The 15,054-nt window shown below is 50.2% G+C and overlaps 1 protein-coding gene across 9 annotated transcripts in view; it reads right to left on the bottom strand.

Annotated features, from left to right (window-relative positions):
• Nucleotides 1–15,054, bottom strand: part of Wdr27 (WD repeat domain 27) — a 148,176-nt gene that overhangs the window by 113,854 nt on the left and 19,268 nt on the right. For 4 of the 9 annotated variants that reach the window (XM_046449383.2, XM_046449385.1, XM_046449386.2 and 1 more), the window contains exons 4-12: nt 13,415–13,539; nt 12,949–13,117; nt 12,602–12,645; nt 10,919–11,032; nt 9,313–9,364; nt 6,566–6,636; nt 3,124–3,244; nt 2,069–2,189; nt 524–630 (exon numbers count right to left, since the gene is read on the bottom strand). In XM_046449383.2, the coding sequence (XP_046305339.1) occupies nt 524–630; nt 2,069–2,189; nt 3,124–3,244; nt 6,566–6,636; nt 9,313–9,364; nt 10,919–11,032; nt 12,602–12,645; nt 12,949–13,117; nt 13,415–13,539 (924 nt within the window). The remainder of the gene's footprint in view (nt 1–523; nt 631–2,068; nt 2,190–3,123; nt 3,245–6,565; nt 6,637–9,312; nt 9,365–10,918; nt 11,033–12,601; nt 12,646–12,948; nt 13,118–13,414; nt 13,540–15,054) is intronic. The other 5 variants (XM_046449384.2, XM_046449387.2, XM_046449388.2 and 2 more) reach the window with 4 other exon arrangements.

Below are 15,054 nucleotides of genomic sequence, written 5' to 3'. Positions count from 1 at the left end.
TGGACACCTTGCAGATAGGTGGAGGCCAGGACTGGGTAAGTGCCACTGCTTCCTGCTGGGCACAGAAACCCGAGAGTGACCGAGAGCCAGGAAGGACAGGGCCTCAGGTCAGGGTGACAACACATGGAGACGGGGGTCTGTGAGCTGGCAGTACTCAGGGCATGTGTGTGCAGGGAGAGGGGGTGCACAGGAGCCTGGTGCATGTGAAGAAGAGGGCCGGGACACAGCACAGAGGGGTGCAGAAAGGCTGAGCAACACAGGGAAGGGGCTGTGGCGGGGGGGGGAGGGGGTGCACACCACAGGTGCTGATTCTGCCAAACGGTCGGGAAATGCAGGACTGAAGCAGTGTCCTTTGGGTTAGAAACACAGAAGTCACAGGTAAGGAGCCACGTTGCTTCTGATAAAAGTGACCTTCAAACCTGAGCGGTAGGCTTGCACCCCTAAACTTCACCACCCCTCGTGTCATTTCAAGAAACCCTCAAGTGTAAGAGACCATGTCAGAGAAGACTGAACTCTGTCTCACCTTTGAAGTGTAGTGCGTGCTCCAGTTCCAAGCTTGCCAGGTGGAATATGAACAGACCAGTTGAGCTTGCAATCCACAAGCAGGTGCTGCTCTCAGAAGGGAGGCTGCTTTAAGGCAAGAGGAACATCATCAGCAGAACTTCTCCGTCAAGATTAGCTCCACATGTTCCTGGTGTTGCTGCCCTTTCTCCACACATGGGGGCAGCACGTGCCCCCTGCAGGCACCCAGAAGGTGTGTGCACGGGCACTGCAGTCGGTGGGCTCCTCCTATTCCTACCTGCACCGTAAAATCTGTGGGGTTGATGGCCGCTCACCGGCCATCTCCTAGAGGCAAGTGGCCCCAGGTGGCCACAGGCTGGCCCCACCTAAGTCTGATCCTCATTACAGGAGGAGGCAAGTTCAGAGAGGAGACCAACTGCCCTGAGTGCAGAGCTCGCAGGCAGAGTGTGAACCCCAGTCAGAGCCCCCTGGTCCCCCACTGTCAGGGCGCAGCCCAGCTCCTGGCTTCACCGCTGGAGCAGTCTGCCCTCCCACCGCAGGCCCCTGCTCCACACCGTCCAGACCCTCAGGTCCTGCACACAGCATGAGGTGGGGTGCTCCCGCTTTGCCCTGCCCTGCAGGTGCTCCCCTTCTCTGAGGAGGACAGCAGGAACCCTCTGCCTCTGGTCCAGAGACTAAGGCTGTAACACAAGGTCAGCCTGCCTTCCTGAGCCTGCTGGTCCCAATGGATGAGGCCCGCAGGGAGTTCTGGACTCCTAGGACCAAGGCCATTGGGCCAGCTGCCCACCTGTCGTCCCCCACTCCATCCAGAGGAGACAGGAGGCTTGTCTTCTGTGGGACTCGTAATCTCTAAGTTATGTCACACGGTCTTAGGGGAGAGGTGAATACAGCTATTACAGACCATTTAGCCACTGACGAGGCCTCCACACGTCGCTCTCCGGCACAGAGGTAAAGAAGTGAAATTCACAGGGGATTACTTTTAAATGTATAATACACGGCACACGTGGAGGGAAAGGAGAAGTCAGAATGAGTTATGATTACCATGCCTCGTTCTAAGGAAAAGTGCCCTTACAGAGGTAAAGATTTGCCTAGATTTTGGTGAGCAGAATTGAAACCATCTAATTTCTTTTATTCAAGAGGCTTAAATCAAACCAAATTTACCAATTCTTAGAAATGAAATATGCAATTCTAAGAGAGCTTGCACCCAATCAGAGGCAAAAGTGATCTGGCTTTGTTCTATTTATTCCTCAAACCTAAACATAACACGCAATTAAGGAATTTGTGTGTGGGAGGTGCTGGGATGGAACCCAAGGTTGTGCACAGGCTAGGCCAGTGCTCTACTGGCCAGCCACACCCCAGACCCTTTCTTTTTTCTTCTTTTATTGTGAGATGGAGTCTCACTAAGTTGCCAGCCTGGATTCAAACTTGCAATCCTCCTGCCTCAGCTTCCTGTGTAGTTGGAATTGCCGTGTGCAGCACCTGCCCTGTTCACCTGAGGGATACAAAGGTTTCTCTTCATGATTTTGGCCCAGCTTGCCATACATACACTCCACATCCAGCATCTAGAAGGCGTGGAAGGTAGCAGCCTGCCAGCATCAGGATGGGGAGGGCTGCTTCGGCCTCTTCTCCTTGGTCCAGCATCTTCCTAGAGGGGCGCTGAGTCTCCTCTAGGGAACAGAATCATGGACAATCTGAAATTAGGCTTATCGACCAAGTTGAAAGGCAGACAGCTGACTTAGTGGGAGGTTGCCACAGGTATGAATTGCTAGAATACCTCAAATCAAGAATCAGAGAAATCATTCTAAGTATCATTAAAAAAAAAAAAAAAACAGAAACATTGTGTCTTCCATCCTGAAGTCTGTGAACAATGAAATTTCAAACATAGAACCCAAAAAAAGGAGTGGAGAAGAAGAAATGGTCGACATGGAAGCTAATTTCACATTTCCCAAGACAATCTTAGGGTTTACCTCTAGAATAAGAGTATATTATTTATAAGACAAATAATGAAGGCAACGTTTAAAAAATACTTTTATTGGAAAGGTAATTTCTGACCTGATACATAAAGAAACAGTTTACAGCCACCTACAAAAATCTCAGAGGAAAAGAAGAATAGCGACAAGAATCCCTGCACAGACAGCAGGTCTGTGAAAATGAGAGCTTAGCCACACAGGGACACAGGGCTCCCAGCAGAGCGTGGCGGAGGGACAGTGCTCTGGGGACAGGGAGGGAAGAGCTCAGCATGGCAGGACAAGAGAAGGCCTGCGGGTGGCAGGAGGGTGAGGTGGAGGTGGAGGTGCATGTGACTCGGGGGGGGGCAGGGGAACACCGCACTCTGCTCAGATCACCATTCTGAATCCTCAAAGGCCTGTGCCCACTGGTCCCCACTTCCACGATCAACTCTGTGGCTTACGTCCCTCTGTTCAATTCCCCCGCAACCCCCACACACAATTGCGCCATTGTTGGCGCAGAGCGGCCCCCACTCTGTCTCACGGGGCCTTCCAGGGCTGAGGTGTCTTCCAAAGTCAAGGAAGGCTTCTCCTTTCCTTGACACCCCCTACCCTGTCCGACCCAGAAAGCAGGAGACCCAAGGAACACACACACCTGTCAGGCTGCACACCTCAGACTCCATCCTTCGGGTGAAGAAAGCCTTGTTTTTCTTCCTTAGGTCAACCCGTGCCACACACCGGTAATGGTGCCTTTCTATCAAACTGAAGACCCAAAGCTGAGAAAGCAAAACAGGTAGACAGGAGTCTCTCTCAACACTGGTGCTTACGAAAAGAGTGAACACCTAAAGAGGAGAGTGGGTCAAGAGCAAAGAAGTTGTGCCCTTCATCTTCCCTCAGTGATGCAACTGAATGTCCTCTGGTCCCCAGGGGCACTCCCAGGTCCCTTCCCCCATGGACGCCAGTCTCAGTGTACCTGCTTGTGATGGGCAGTCAGTCCCAAACACTGAGGTCAGGTCAGACACCACCTCAGCTGTATGTGTCCACGTGGGGCACTGCTCCACCTATGAGGTCCCCATGGCCTACACCCAGTCTCCCCTCCAGGCCACACCAGGGCCTCAAAGCCATGAGCATTCTGACCACACCACTGGCAATGAGACCTGGTTAACAGCAGTCAACTTTGTCAAAAAGAAAATAAATTCATAACCCCCACAAAAAAAGAAATAAAAAACAATAAACTCTATTAGCTTCCAAAAGCATATCTTTCTCATATTGTATCAACAACGACTTTACCCATGCTTTGTGAAATAAACCTAAAATGCTCACATAAAAACTTTTTTTGAAACAGATTAAGTATGATATTAGTCAGCTTCTGGTTGCTGTGACCAAAGGACATGACAAGAACAACTTGGAGAAGGAAAAGTCTACTTTGGCTCCTGGTTTCACAGGTTCAGTCCAAGGTCAGCCTCCTCATAGCTCTGACCGACAGGTGAGAAACAGCAGCTGGTGGAAGGACCTGGTGAAGACAGTCAAGAAGCAGAGAGAGCTTGGGCAAAGACCAGGGGTAACATAATTCCTAAGGGCACGCCACCAGGGATCTACTTCCTTCAGCCCCACCCTCCGTTCAAATGATTAACCTGTCGAAAAGATCCATCCACTGATGAGATCACATTTCTCAGAATCTAATCTTTTCACCTTTGAACATTCCTGCATTGTCTCACCCATGAAGTTTGGGAAACATGTAGTATCCAAACCATAATATTCTGCCTCTGGTCTCCAAAATCTCATGCTCCTCTTACAATGAAAAACTATATTCAGTTCATTTTCAAGAGACTCCATAGTCTTCAAAGTTCCAGCATTGCCCAAAAGTCTGAATCCCAAGTCTTATCTGAGACTCAAGGCAAACTCAGCATGAGTTCCTGCAAAGATCAAACAGCAAATTATATCTAGCCAATATATGAGGCACAGAATAAACATTTCCACTCCACATGGAAAAAGAGGTGAATAGAAATAATGAGTGGGACAAAAGCAAGACCAAACAAGGTCTAAGTCCCACAGCTAGCATCTGGGACATGTGACATCCTGATGTTCTCTCCAGAGGGCTTACATAGCTCGGCCCTAGGCCCTTGCTGATTGCAGCCCACATGGCCTCTCTTGCCTTTCTTGGCTTGGTGTCTGCAACTTTGCTCAGTAGACATTCCATATTAATAGCATCTCTTAGTCTCAGGTGTCTTCACAGCAGCTGCGGCTTCCTGCTCACATAGCACAGCACTTTGGGGGTAGCCCATTGGAACTCTGACCCTGCTATATATTGCCTGGCCTCCCAAACCATGAGCCAAAATAAACTTTCCTCCTCTAAGTGTTTGTGTCAGGTCTTTTTGACACAGCAACCAAAGGCTGACTAATACAATAATAAACTGTTTCAAAAAGTTTTTATATGAGCATTTTAGGATTACTTCACCAAGTACTGAATATGGGTTTCCTTTGAAGTCTCCAAGACCCCACACTTGAGTGTCCTGAATTCCTGCAGAATGAGCATCACCTGGATGATACCAAGGTCTGCTGATATCTGAAGCAGCAGCCGGGCTCCTGGGACCACAGCTGCAGTGCCTTCTGAGTGCATGGAGGACTGAACAGAGCTGAAACAACTACTTAGGTGCCCCTATATAAGCAGGATTCCCATGGTCTCTTCTCAAAGGGATTTTTATGTTTACACCTTTGATTCTGAGATAGGTGTAATCTTGCCAATTCCTTTGAGACCTTCAAACTGTCTTTCCTATTGTGTAAAGTATTTAGCATCTCTTTAGCAGCTTTAATCTCTTCAACAACCATAACTTCCTTCACCCAAGTTTCACATGCACTTTTCTGGCCAAATTTTAAATTTTTTCAATCATTCCACTCCACTTTCTACTCCTGATTCTCACAGCAAACTTAATTAAACTGCCAGCAATATCCATACCACCATCTGAATGCTATGCTGACGTGAAATTTCCTCTACCATACTAATTAATCCATTAGTCCATCACTAATTTATCATTAAATTTAGCCTCAAAGAAAGTCTCAGGACATGGGGGAAATGTCATAAATGGCCTCTAGTCCTATTTCCAATAGAGTCCTCCTCCCCTTCTGGAACCTCAGGAGCACAATCTTTAGTGTTCACAGTCCTACTGGCATTCTAGTCTTCTGAGCTTCCACAAGAAATGACCATTAAGCTCTGCTTAAACATTCTAAGGTTTCTCCAGTCTGCATCTCCAAACTTTTCCAAACTCTTCCCACAAACCAGTTCCTAATGCCTCTGAACCACATCACAGCAACAACCCCACTCCCAGTACCAATTTCTGCATTATCAACTCTTTGTCACTGTGACCAAAATACCTGACAAAAACAACTTAGAGGAGGAAAAGTGTATTTCAGCTCATGGTTTCAGAGGTTCAGTCCATGGTCCGTCAATTCCATAAGCTCTGGACCTAAGGGGGAAGAGCATCACGGCAGAAGGACATGGCAGAGGAGAGCTGCTCCGTCTTCTACAGCCAGAAAGCAGAGAGAGCTTGAGTGCGAGGAACCAGTAATAGCATAATTAACCAGGGCAGGGCATCTACTTCCTCTCATCACACCCTATCTGCCCACAGTTGCCATTAGTCCATTCAAATGACTAATCCACCAAATGAGTCAATCTACCAATGAGCTTTCACGATCTACTAATCTCACCTCGAGCAAGCTTGCTTTGCCTCATGGTAAGCTTTCAGGAGACACCTCATATCCAAACAAATATCTGCAGTTTCCAAAAACTCTATGATGCTGTTGCTAATGGTCACATGAGTGTTTCTCATTGTCTGTTATACTCCAGAGTCACATGTGGCGCTGGCAAAGCACGCAGATTTATCCATCTTCTCTGCAGACCCATGGCCCAGGCATGGACTACAATCCCCTTTGCTCTACCATGAGCTGACTTGCACAAAGAGTCCCCATCCCAGGACTGAGGGTGAACAGTTTCTTCAAATCACAAAAAATTCACGATAATAAGGAAGCAAAGACCTTTTGTGCACAGGTTCACGTGCAGCAATATCTGAAGGTAGGCTCTAACTACACGGCTCTCTCACCTGGCCATCAGCACACCCTGTGAGAAGCTGCTTACTGTCCTCATCGATGAACAAACTCAGGAGAGGATATGCTGTGGGAAGGAGCACAAATGTAGTTGAGAAACTGAGGTGACCTTTGTTCTTAGAAAACCCACAGAGTGTCCCTAGGCACCTAGCTATTGTGCTAAGTCATTTGTCCGTGAATAACAGGAGAAGTCTGTACAGCCAGATATCCCTGACTGCAGTGCCAGATGTCCTAGACTCAGCAATGAAGTTCCTGGAAAGACCGAAGAATGCTTGAGGCCTAAGTTCTGACCTAATGACCCCCAGCAACAACCAATCAGCATGAGACAAGGAAGATATCTGGAATGTCAGGATTGATTGATAACACTGATTGATAACATGATTAGGAAACCCTGCAGTTTAGCAAATACACTCTTGCAACCCCTCGCAGCCTAAACCAATCAGTTCAAACGTATCCACCACTTGAACCAACCAATCACCCTTCCCGACTTGTTCCCGCCAATGAATAGGCCAATCAACGTTAAGAGTTGTGCTTGATTTCCCCACGATGTGAAATGATTTGCTGTGTGATGTTGTGATGCATAGAGTATCCCCCAAACCTATAAATCCTCACTGAACTAAGGGCCCGGACTCATTCCTCGGGACCACTGCGTCGGAAACGGTTGTGAGTCCAGGCTTGAGCTTGTAATAAAGACTCTTGTGTGACTGCATCAGATTCAGCTCCTGGATCACAATCCCCACTGCTCTGGAGGCCTACTGGGGTCCCACAGATCTGGTTTAACATAGTCAGCACCCCAGCGCCTGGCTCCATCAAGCTGGACCTGAGGCTCCCTGACAGCACTCCTGTCAGACACTCTCAGCTCTTCTGAAATAACTTCCTCACCAAGGTCTAAGAATACAAAGTGAGTGAATACAAAGCTTGAAAACTACACAAGCATAAGGAAAGACAGGGAAGTAATCCCAAATTAAAACCATGGGGTGGCTACGAGTTAGCTGGCTACAGGCAGAACCAAAAGTATTGCTTCTCTTCCGCCTGCACAAAGCCTGCTGTGCCAAAGCACATCCGCTGCACCCATCCAACAGCTGTGGGTGGGAGCAGGCCCAGGAGCTCCGTCAGCAGGTCTCATGGGGCAGAGCAATCCTCCGTCAGCCAGGAGTAACTAAGTGACTCGAGATAAAAAGAGCAACTAAATGGATGTCTTGTTTCTTTAAAAATTGTTGCCTAGAATCATTTCCTTCAATAATTTAGGAGAACTAGATAAATGATATTAGAAAACATTCTATGTCCTAAGTAAGCTATGACATCCAAGATCAAGAATCAGGAATGCCCTGGATGCAGACACCTCTAAGTCCTGCTGCCCCAGGGGCACTGAACAATTACTGCATTCCACAGAACTGGGATGAGGGTGGCTCCAGGAACAGGCGTCACGAGGTGGGGCTGAGCTACACTCCCCTGTTCCTTTGCAACCCTACCCCTTTGCCCTTTTGGGGATGTTCTATGGAACCTCCCCTTGTGTGTCCCCTAAATAAGAATGAAGAATTCCTATGGCTCGCTCTCTCTCCACAGAAACTTAACTTCACAGAGCTGTCCCCGGATTATTGAAAAGGTCCTTCTGTGTGGTTGCTGCTTTCTTGGTTGTTTTCTTGAGTTATTGGAATAGCCAGATTTTGTGAACCCAGCATTAGGTGGCCAGCGGGGATAATGGCAATAGTCAAGGGCAAAACTGTGTTCTTTTTGTTTGTTTGTTTTTATTTTTTATGTGATGTTGAAGATCAAACCCAGTGCCCCACGTATGCCAGGCGAGCACACTACCGCTTGAGCCACATCCCCAGCCCCACAACGGTGTTCTTGATAGTCAAACAGTGACTCCACATAACTCATTTTGAGAAAATCATTCCAACACACTTCCAAGAAATGTGTGTTACCCCTGAGACTGGTAAGTTATTCACACCGTTAGGTCTCCTGTTCCGCACCCAGACAGACCTCGGGGTACACCACAGTCTTTGGGAAATACAAGAGAGGCTCTACCAGGTCACCAGGTACCTTCCCATCTAGGTGGCACTGCAATTTACTCAACCCGGGAAAGAGCTCCCCATTCTAGTCTCCCGCTTTCCTTCCTCCAGTGAGATAGACATGCACACAAGGAGCCAAACCAAGCCCCAGGATACCAGCCCAGGAGCTGCTGGGAGACGCAGGTGTGGGCTAGGTAATCCTAGGGCATCACGCACAACAGCCCTCCCATACTGTGAGGAGATCAGACCCCAGAGACATTTCACATTGCCTAACATTCAGGCCCTCGTTGGAGTAATCATGTGTCGGTTTCATGTGCCACCAAAAGACACGATTACCCTGAAATCATGAGCTGTACAGATGCTCCCATCCTAAGTAGTGGGGTGGAGCAGGCCAACCTTCCTCAGCACACTCTGGGCCAACGCAGGTGATACCTGACGAAGTCCTCACACCCCAGGCCTTGTCTCTAGGGGACAATGGAGAGCTCACACTCCCTGCAATCAGGCACTGAATCTGAGAGCCAACGACTGTGCACCTTTCTAAACAGAGAAGTTCAGACTTCAAGTGTGTGTTTAAGTTGAAACTCAAGGACATTAACTGTGAGTGAGTCTGTTCAGTCTGTGGATGGAGAAAGCAGGTCTTTACTCAGGAGGCTGGTGGACTCAGGTCCACCACCTCAGGAGCTGAATGCCTCACAGCCTACTCAGCAAAGCCAGAGGACTCTTGAACTTACCTGCAAAAACAGATGAGCTGTACACTAATGTTCCCATACAGTGGTCCCAGACCTTTGGACAAACAGACATTTCTTCAGGAAAGGTAAAAATCTTGCCATTACTGCTAAACCTCCAACTAAATTCTACCCAATTACAAATTAATCTATGTAAATAATTATAAAAACTGAAAAATGAAAATATGCAAATAGAACTATAAGTGTTTTCAAACCATTAGGTCTCTCTGTTCTGCACCCTGATAGACCGACCTCGGGGTACACCATAGTCTTCAGGAAATACAAGAGAGGCTCTACCAGGTCACCAGGTACCTTCCCATCTAGATGGCACTGCAATTTACTCATCCAAAGTAAATTGTCAAAGGGTGTCAAAACCAAGACACCACTTCAATCGTCTCTAACCCATGGGGAGAGGGGACTTCCATCCTCTCTAACCCAGGGGAGAGGGGACTTCAACCGTCTCTAACCCACAGGCAGAGGGGACTGAAGACACAAGCCCAGGACAGGTGGGAAACAAGCCTGCGTGTGCAGCCAACTGCCCTATGGGGGGCATAGGTGGAAGGCAGGAGCCCCTCAGCAGGGCTGCACCTGATGGGCACCCTGTCCACTGAACATGTGATTGAGCACCACACGGTGCGTCCACGGGGTCAGACACTAACCAGCACCTGGGGGAGTGGGCAGTGGGAAGGACACAGCGGGAGAGGGGACCTGGCCACTCCCTTATCCCCAGTCCTTGGGAGAGATCTGGAGAGTGACCTTGGTTGTGAAGGAAGTCCGCCCGCCCAGCGGGCACGGGCCTCTCACACAGCTCCCCCACCTCATAAGCACAGCTCGGCCCCCTGTTGCGTCCCGATGGCCACCTCAGAGGAGTCCTCTGGGTGAGTCCTCTAAGTGCTCTCCCTGAATCTGGTGAACAGTACAGGTGGGGCGTTGGCTGGGCTCGAGTAGGGCAGCATCCAGCGGCAGCTGGTCAGGGGTGCAGCTAGGACGTCTGTCCCCACACCTGCACCAGAGCAGGGGAGAGCAGTGCCCCGTGGTGGTCCACTTCGGCTTCACCACACAGGTGTTCCAAAACGACCAAGGCAGGCACCTAACGAGTCATTTTTCTGATAGATGTCGCGACCCTCAATTTTCCTTCCAAGGCAGTGTATAAAGTCCTCCCTTGGTTAATAAAATCCCAACAATGTCAGCTGACTTGGGCCTGAGGGGACAAACTCGCATTTTCCTCTATTTCCTTTAAGCATGGATTAGTTCTCATTGAACACCCCAGTTCTGAACACTGGGTCTTCTGCTCTCAGTCACCAGAAACACTGGATTATAAATTAACTCTTTAACTCTCAAGGTCGAGGGTCTGAGGAGAGTTCCTGCAGCCAGTCACATCTGTGTGGGAATGCAACAGGCCAAGGAGCGAGCCGCTGGGAATCCCAACCCAGCTCCCAACCCCTGCCAGATTCCTTTTTTGCATGAAAAGTAGAGAAATTCCCATTTCTCTGCTTTCTTATGTAAGCGCACTAGCAACAAGCCACACATGGACAGTGATCGTCAAACAACAACGCACCAATGTGCTCGAGCCTTTGCCCAGTATCAGAAATCAGCCCGGGGCCCACCCTACCTTAAAGCTCCTGTCTTCAGACACTGAAATGAGGGTTTGTCCCTGCCAGGGACAAAATTCTGCAGCGGTCACTGGGCCCTGATGGCCCTCCAGTTCCACCAGCACAGATGGACTCTAGGAGAATTGTGAAGAAGATTACTGGAGGGATGTTCTGGAATGAGTATCATCAAGAAGTCATAGTATACCACAGAGAGTCGTCCCTGCTGAAACAAGTTCTACTTTACGTGTCCACTCTTCCAACTGTGGAACTAGTCCTGTGTAAGCCTGGAAGTGAGGATCCCAAAGGCTGAGTTCCCGGGGGGCTCAGGCTGGCGCACGTCAGCAGGACTGCAGCAGACGGCAGCCCAGCACCAGGCCCGGTGCCCCACGCCCAGCACCTCTACTGCACCCTCCTGAGGCTGCTTTCTGCTGCCAGAGGCCCCTGGTTCCTGTGGGAGGGTGCCGGGGTGCTCCAGTGTCTTCCTCTGACTTATCTCCCTGTCCCCTCCTCTCTTCCCCCTTCCCTCTCTCCCTGGACACACCCATGATGTCTTCTATTCTCCCAGCCTCTGCTGTCCACGAGGGAGTCACTGAAACACAGCACACAGCACGCAGACTCCCCCCACAGCCCAGCGGCAGCCCAGGGGCCAGCACTAAAGCTCAACTCTGAGATGGCCTGAGAAAGAGGCGGAGAGAGCACCAGGGGCCCCAAGAGCCACAGCCACCTCCCATCATGTGTCCCTTGGGGTCCCAGCACCTGTGGGTGGGGAACTCTCCTCCAACGTTATGGCACTCAATCTAGGCAGGAGAAACAGCCCTGATATTCAGAACACAAATATGTGTACATGCATATAGAGAGAGACTTAACTTGCAGACAATGAACTTTAAGGACTTTCCTCAATAATTCAACAGACAACCTTGACAAGCACATTGTGCCAATTGCCATCTGACAGTTAAGGACAGCAGGTGAGATGATAATGCATGGGGGTGAGGGTAGCTGGAGGCTGTTCTGAAGCACACGCTTCTGTTCTCTCTAGTTTCACTTGTCTACACATAACATTACATCCTGAAATGCACTGTAAGTCATATCCTCTAATAGCTTATGAATGTATTTCATAATTAAACCCTTCATATTCTCTTGTAACTTTCAGAGCAAACTCTGTCATGGGTCACTGCTTCCTTGCTGATGCTCTGCTCAGAGCACCTGAGCCGGTCAAGGGCTGATTCAGTCACTTGGCAGTGTCCACTCCTGTCCACTAAGATCCACTTGCTTGGTGAAGACCCACAGGTCACCTGCCTGCTGCTGAGGAAGCCCCAGGCTGGCGGGGGCTGGAGAGCCTCTGGAGCAACTGCTGCCAGCTCTGGTTCTCAGGGAGCTTCAGGTGTGCGGCCAGGACCGCAGCCAGCACTGTCCCCTGTCCCTCTCAGGGCACTCGATCCTCAGGCAGGTGATGACAATATTAAGTACCTTCCCATTCCTTTTGGTTTTGCTTTTCCTGGCATAAGATGTCAATCCTTTCATGTTAGTGATTTTCTTCTTGAGTCGTAGAGTGACCCAATGCTGCTCAATAACCACACGTTTGCACTTTGTATCCTTAGTGCCCAAACATGGGCTTCTCAACTGCTGACAGGAACTCCTGGAGCCCTCTGCCACACACACGACCCACCTCCTCCAAGGTCTACGACCCACGTGACGATGCTTACTTCACTTAATGTGAGCCTCGGTTTCACATCAGCTCCAAAGTCACCTGGAGACAAGAAGGTCTTCTCTGTGTCCCCAAATGCCAGCACACACTGGGCATGATAAACATTTGCCATTTTACACCTGACACCTTCCTCCTCTATGTGCTTTAAGGTGGTTGGTCAAGGAAAGCTACAGCACCAAACCCACACCATGACCTGTGTAGATCCAGCAAACAGATAGCAAGGTGGGGTGCCAGACTTGGGGAAAGCCCCAATCTGCATCTCAAGCACTATATGCACCCAAAGGGAACAAAGTGCCCTCCTTCACGCTCCCACATCCCTTCCCACGCCCACTCAGCAGAACTTACCAGGAGTCAAGCGCCAGCTCCAGACGAGCATTGTGTTTAAGACTGCCAACCTAGAGGGGGCTGCTGTCACTCCCCCTAGGCCCAACCAGGAGGTAAGTGAGCATCCCGGTCCTTTGTGGAAACAGGCTCTGGCAAGAACGTGGATGTGGCACTCTATACCACAAGGGCTCTGAAGAGATCCCCAGGGTAGAAGCATACTCAAGACATCAAAGTTTTACAAGCACATGCTCAAGTCATCCCTGAAGTTCTAATGATTTATCTCAACAGTGCTCTTTAATTCCAGCAGCTTTCCAATCTCAAGCTAAAGGTGTATTTTCATTAAATCTTTATAAAAATACATCAAACTAAAACTGCTACTTTAAAAGGAAGAGCAGAAAATTTTTTAAAAAGGAGGGAGCAGGGTCTAAGCACCTGAGTGGCCCCACCAGCCCTGCACCTCCCGGGTTCCACAGTAGCCAGATCTTACCTCCACGTCCAACACCAACACTCTGCTGCCAGCACATGCTGCAACAACACGGTCGTCTGGACTAAATCTTAAATACAGCACTTTTTCCAAAAGCGTACCCATGACGGTCCCTCGAGGAACCAGCCCTGGAGAAAGTTTCAGGCATTAGTTCGGCAGTCACACAGCTTGGAAACCACAGAAGGGTGATAGTGTCATTCTCTACCCTGACATCACCAAGGGAAGCACAGCCACTTTGGGATGATTCTGGTTCTTTCAAAGTATCCAGATAACTGAAAGTGTTCGGGGCTCAGGACCTATTCTGGGTGGTAGAGGGACCATATGCTTTCAGAGTCCCACCATAAGGACATCCCCCAGCCAGCCTGCAGGGCCCAGGGGGTTGTGGTCAGCACCAGGAGTGGAGCTGGCCCAGGAGTCCCGCCTTTTCATGTGGCGCTGTGCCCAGGGCCCACCTGTGCAACAGAGCAAGCACTGCCTGGCAACTGTCCTGGCCCCTGCCCTGGCACCTGCCCTCACTGCAGGCACCAGCAAGGCAGTGTCTCCAGCCACCCAAGACACTTCACAGGGATGCGTGTGTGTCACTCCAAGTGTGGCTGTGGCCAGGTCACCCCTCTGGACTCACTCAAGGGCTCCCTAACAAGCACCTCACCATGCCAGCCTCTTTCCAGAAACTGGGGATAGCACCCACGGGACAACTCAGTCAGGTAATGAGGAGACACAGAAAACACCAATAACCAAAGAAAACAGCCATGGAGACTACCAAAGGGAAACTCTGCTACGACAGAGACCAAGCAGGAGAGGCAACTGGGTGCCAGGTGGTGGCCAGAAATGGCCCATGACAAAAGAGACACAGGCAGAATGGGCAGTGGCTCGGTGCAGAGGTGTCACATAAGCAGATGGAGCCACAAGGGGAGGCACTGGGGCAGGACTGGTCTGCACTGCTCCTCCAGCTGGGGGGGGGGGGGGGTGCAGCTTTTGGACTCATGCTCTGCAGGAGGCAGGGGCCCTGGAGGGCTCTGTGCAGAGGGTCCCGTAAGCAGACTGACTTTAAAGGACGTTCTGGCTCCTGGGTTGAGTGGGCCTGGGGAGGGCAGGGAGGAGGGAGACTGGGAGAGGCTGATGCAAAAATCCAGATGAGAGACTGGGGGCAAGCCTGCATGCAGCCGTGGGGGTGCCAGGAGTTTCCAGGGGCGGCTGTGGCTTGAAGGTGATGTAGACAGAACTTGATGACACAATGGAAATGGGGTCGAAGGCAAGGACACTGAAGGTTCTGACCTGAATGCCAGAGGGAGGGAGTCTGGGTGACCCCAGAGGGGAAGGCAGAGGAAGAGGTTCTGTGGGAAGGCAGGTCCACGCTGGCCATCCTTCATCCTCTTAGACATCGGGGAAATGTCCAGAAGGGGTTACACGAGAGGCTGAGTCAAGAGAGGGGGCCCAGCCAGGGAGCAGAGGGTGCCATCAGCACACAAACTATGAAAAGCCAGCAGCCTGGCTCCAGTCGTGGAGACAGGGACTTTGACGAGACAGGAGAAGCCTGCACCACACCATTTGGGGCTAGAGGAGGAGGAGCTGGCAGGGAGGTTGCAGGCGAGTGGCCCCTAGGCTCAGAGGTCTGAGCTAACCAGACCCAGAGGCCAGTACCT

This window comes from Marmota monax, unplaced genomic scaffold (assembly GCF_021218885.2).
Source record: "Marmota monax isolate L192 unplaced genomic scaffold, Marmota_monax_Labrador192_F-V1.1 WCK01_AAM20220418_F8-fsc00083, whole genome shotgun sequence".
NCBI classification, from domain to species: Eukaryota; Metazoa; Chordata; class Mammalia; order Rodentia; family Sciuridae; genus Marmota; species Marmota monax.
Note: the sequence above shows the minus strand (reverse complement) of the source record. Positions and strands in the feature narration are given on the sequence as shown.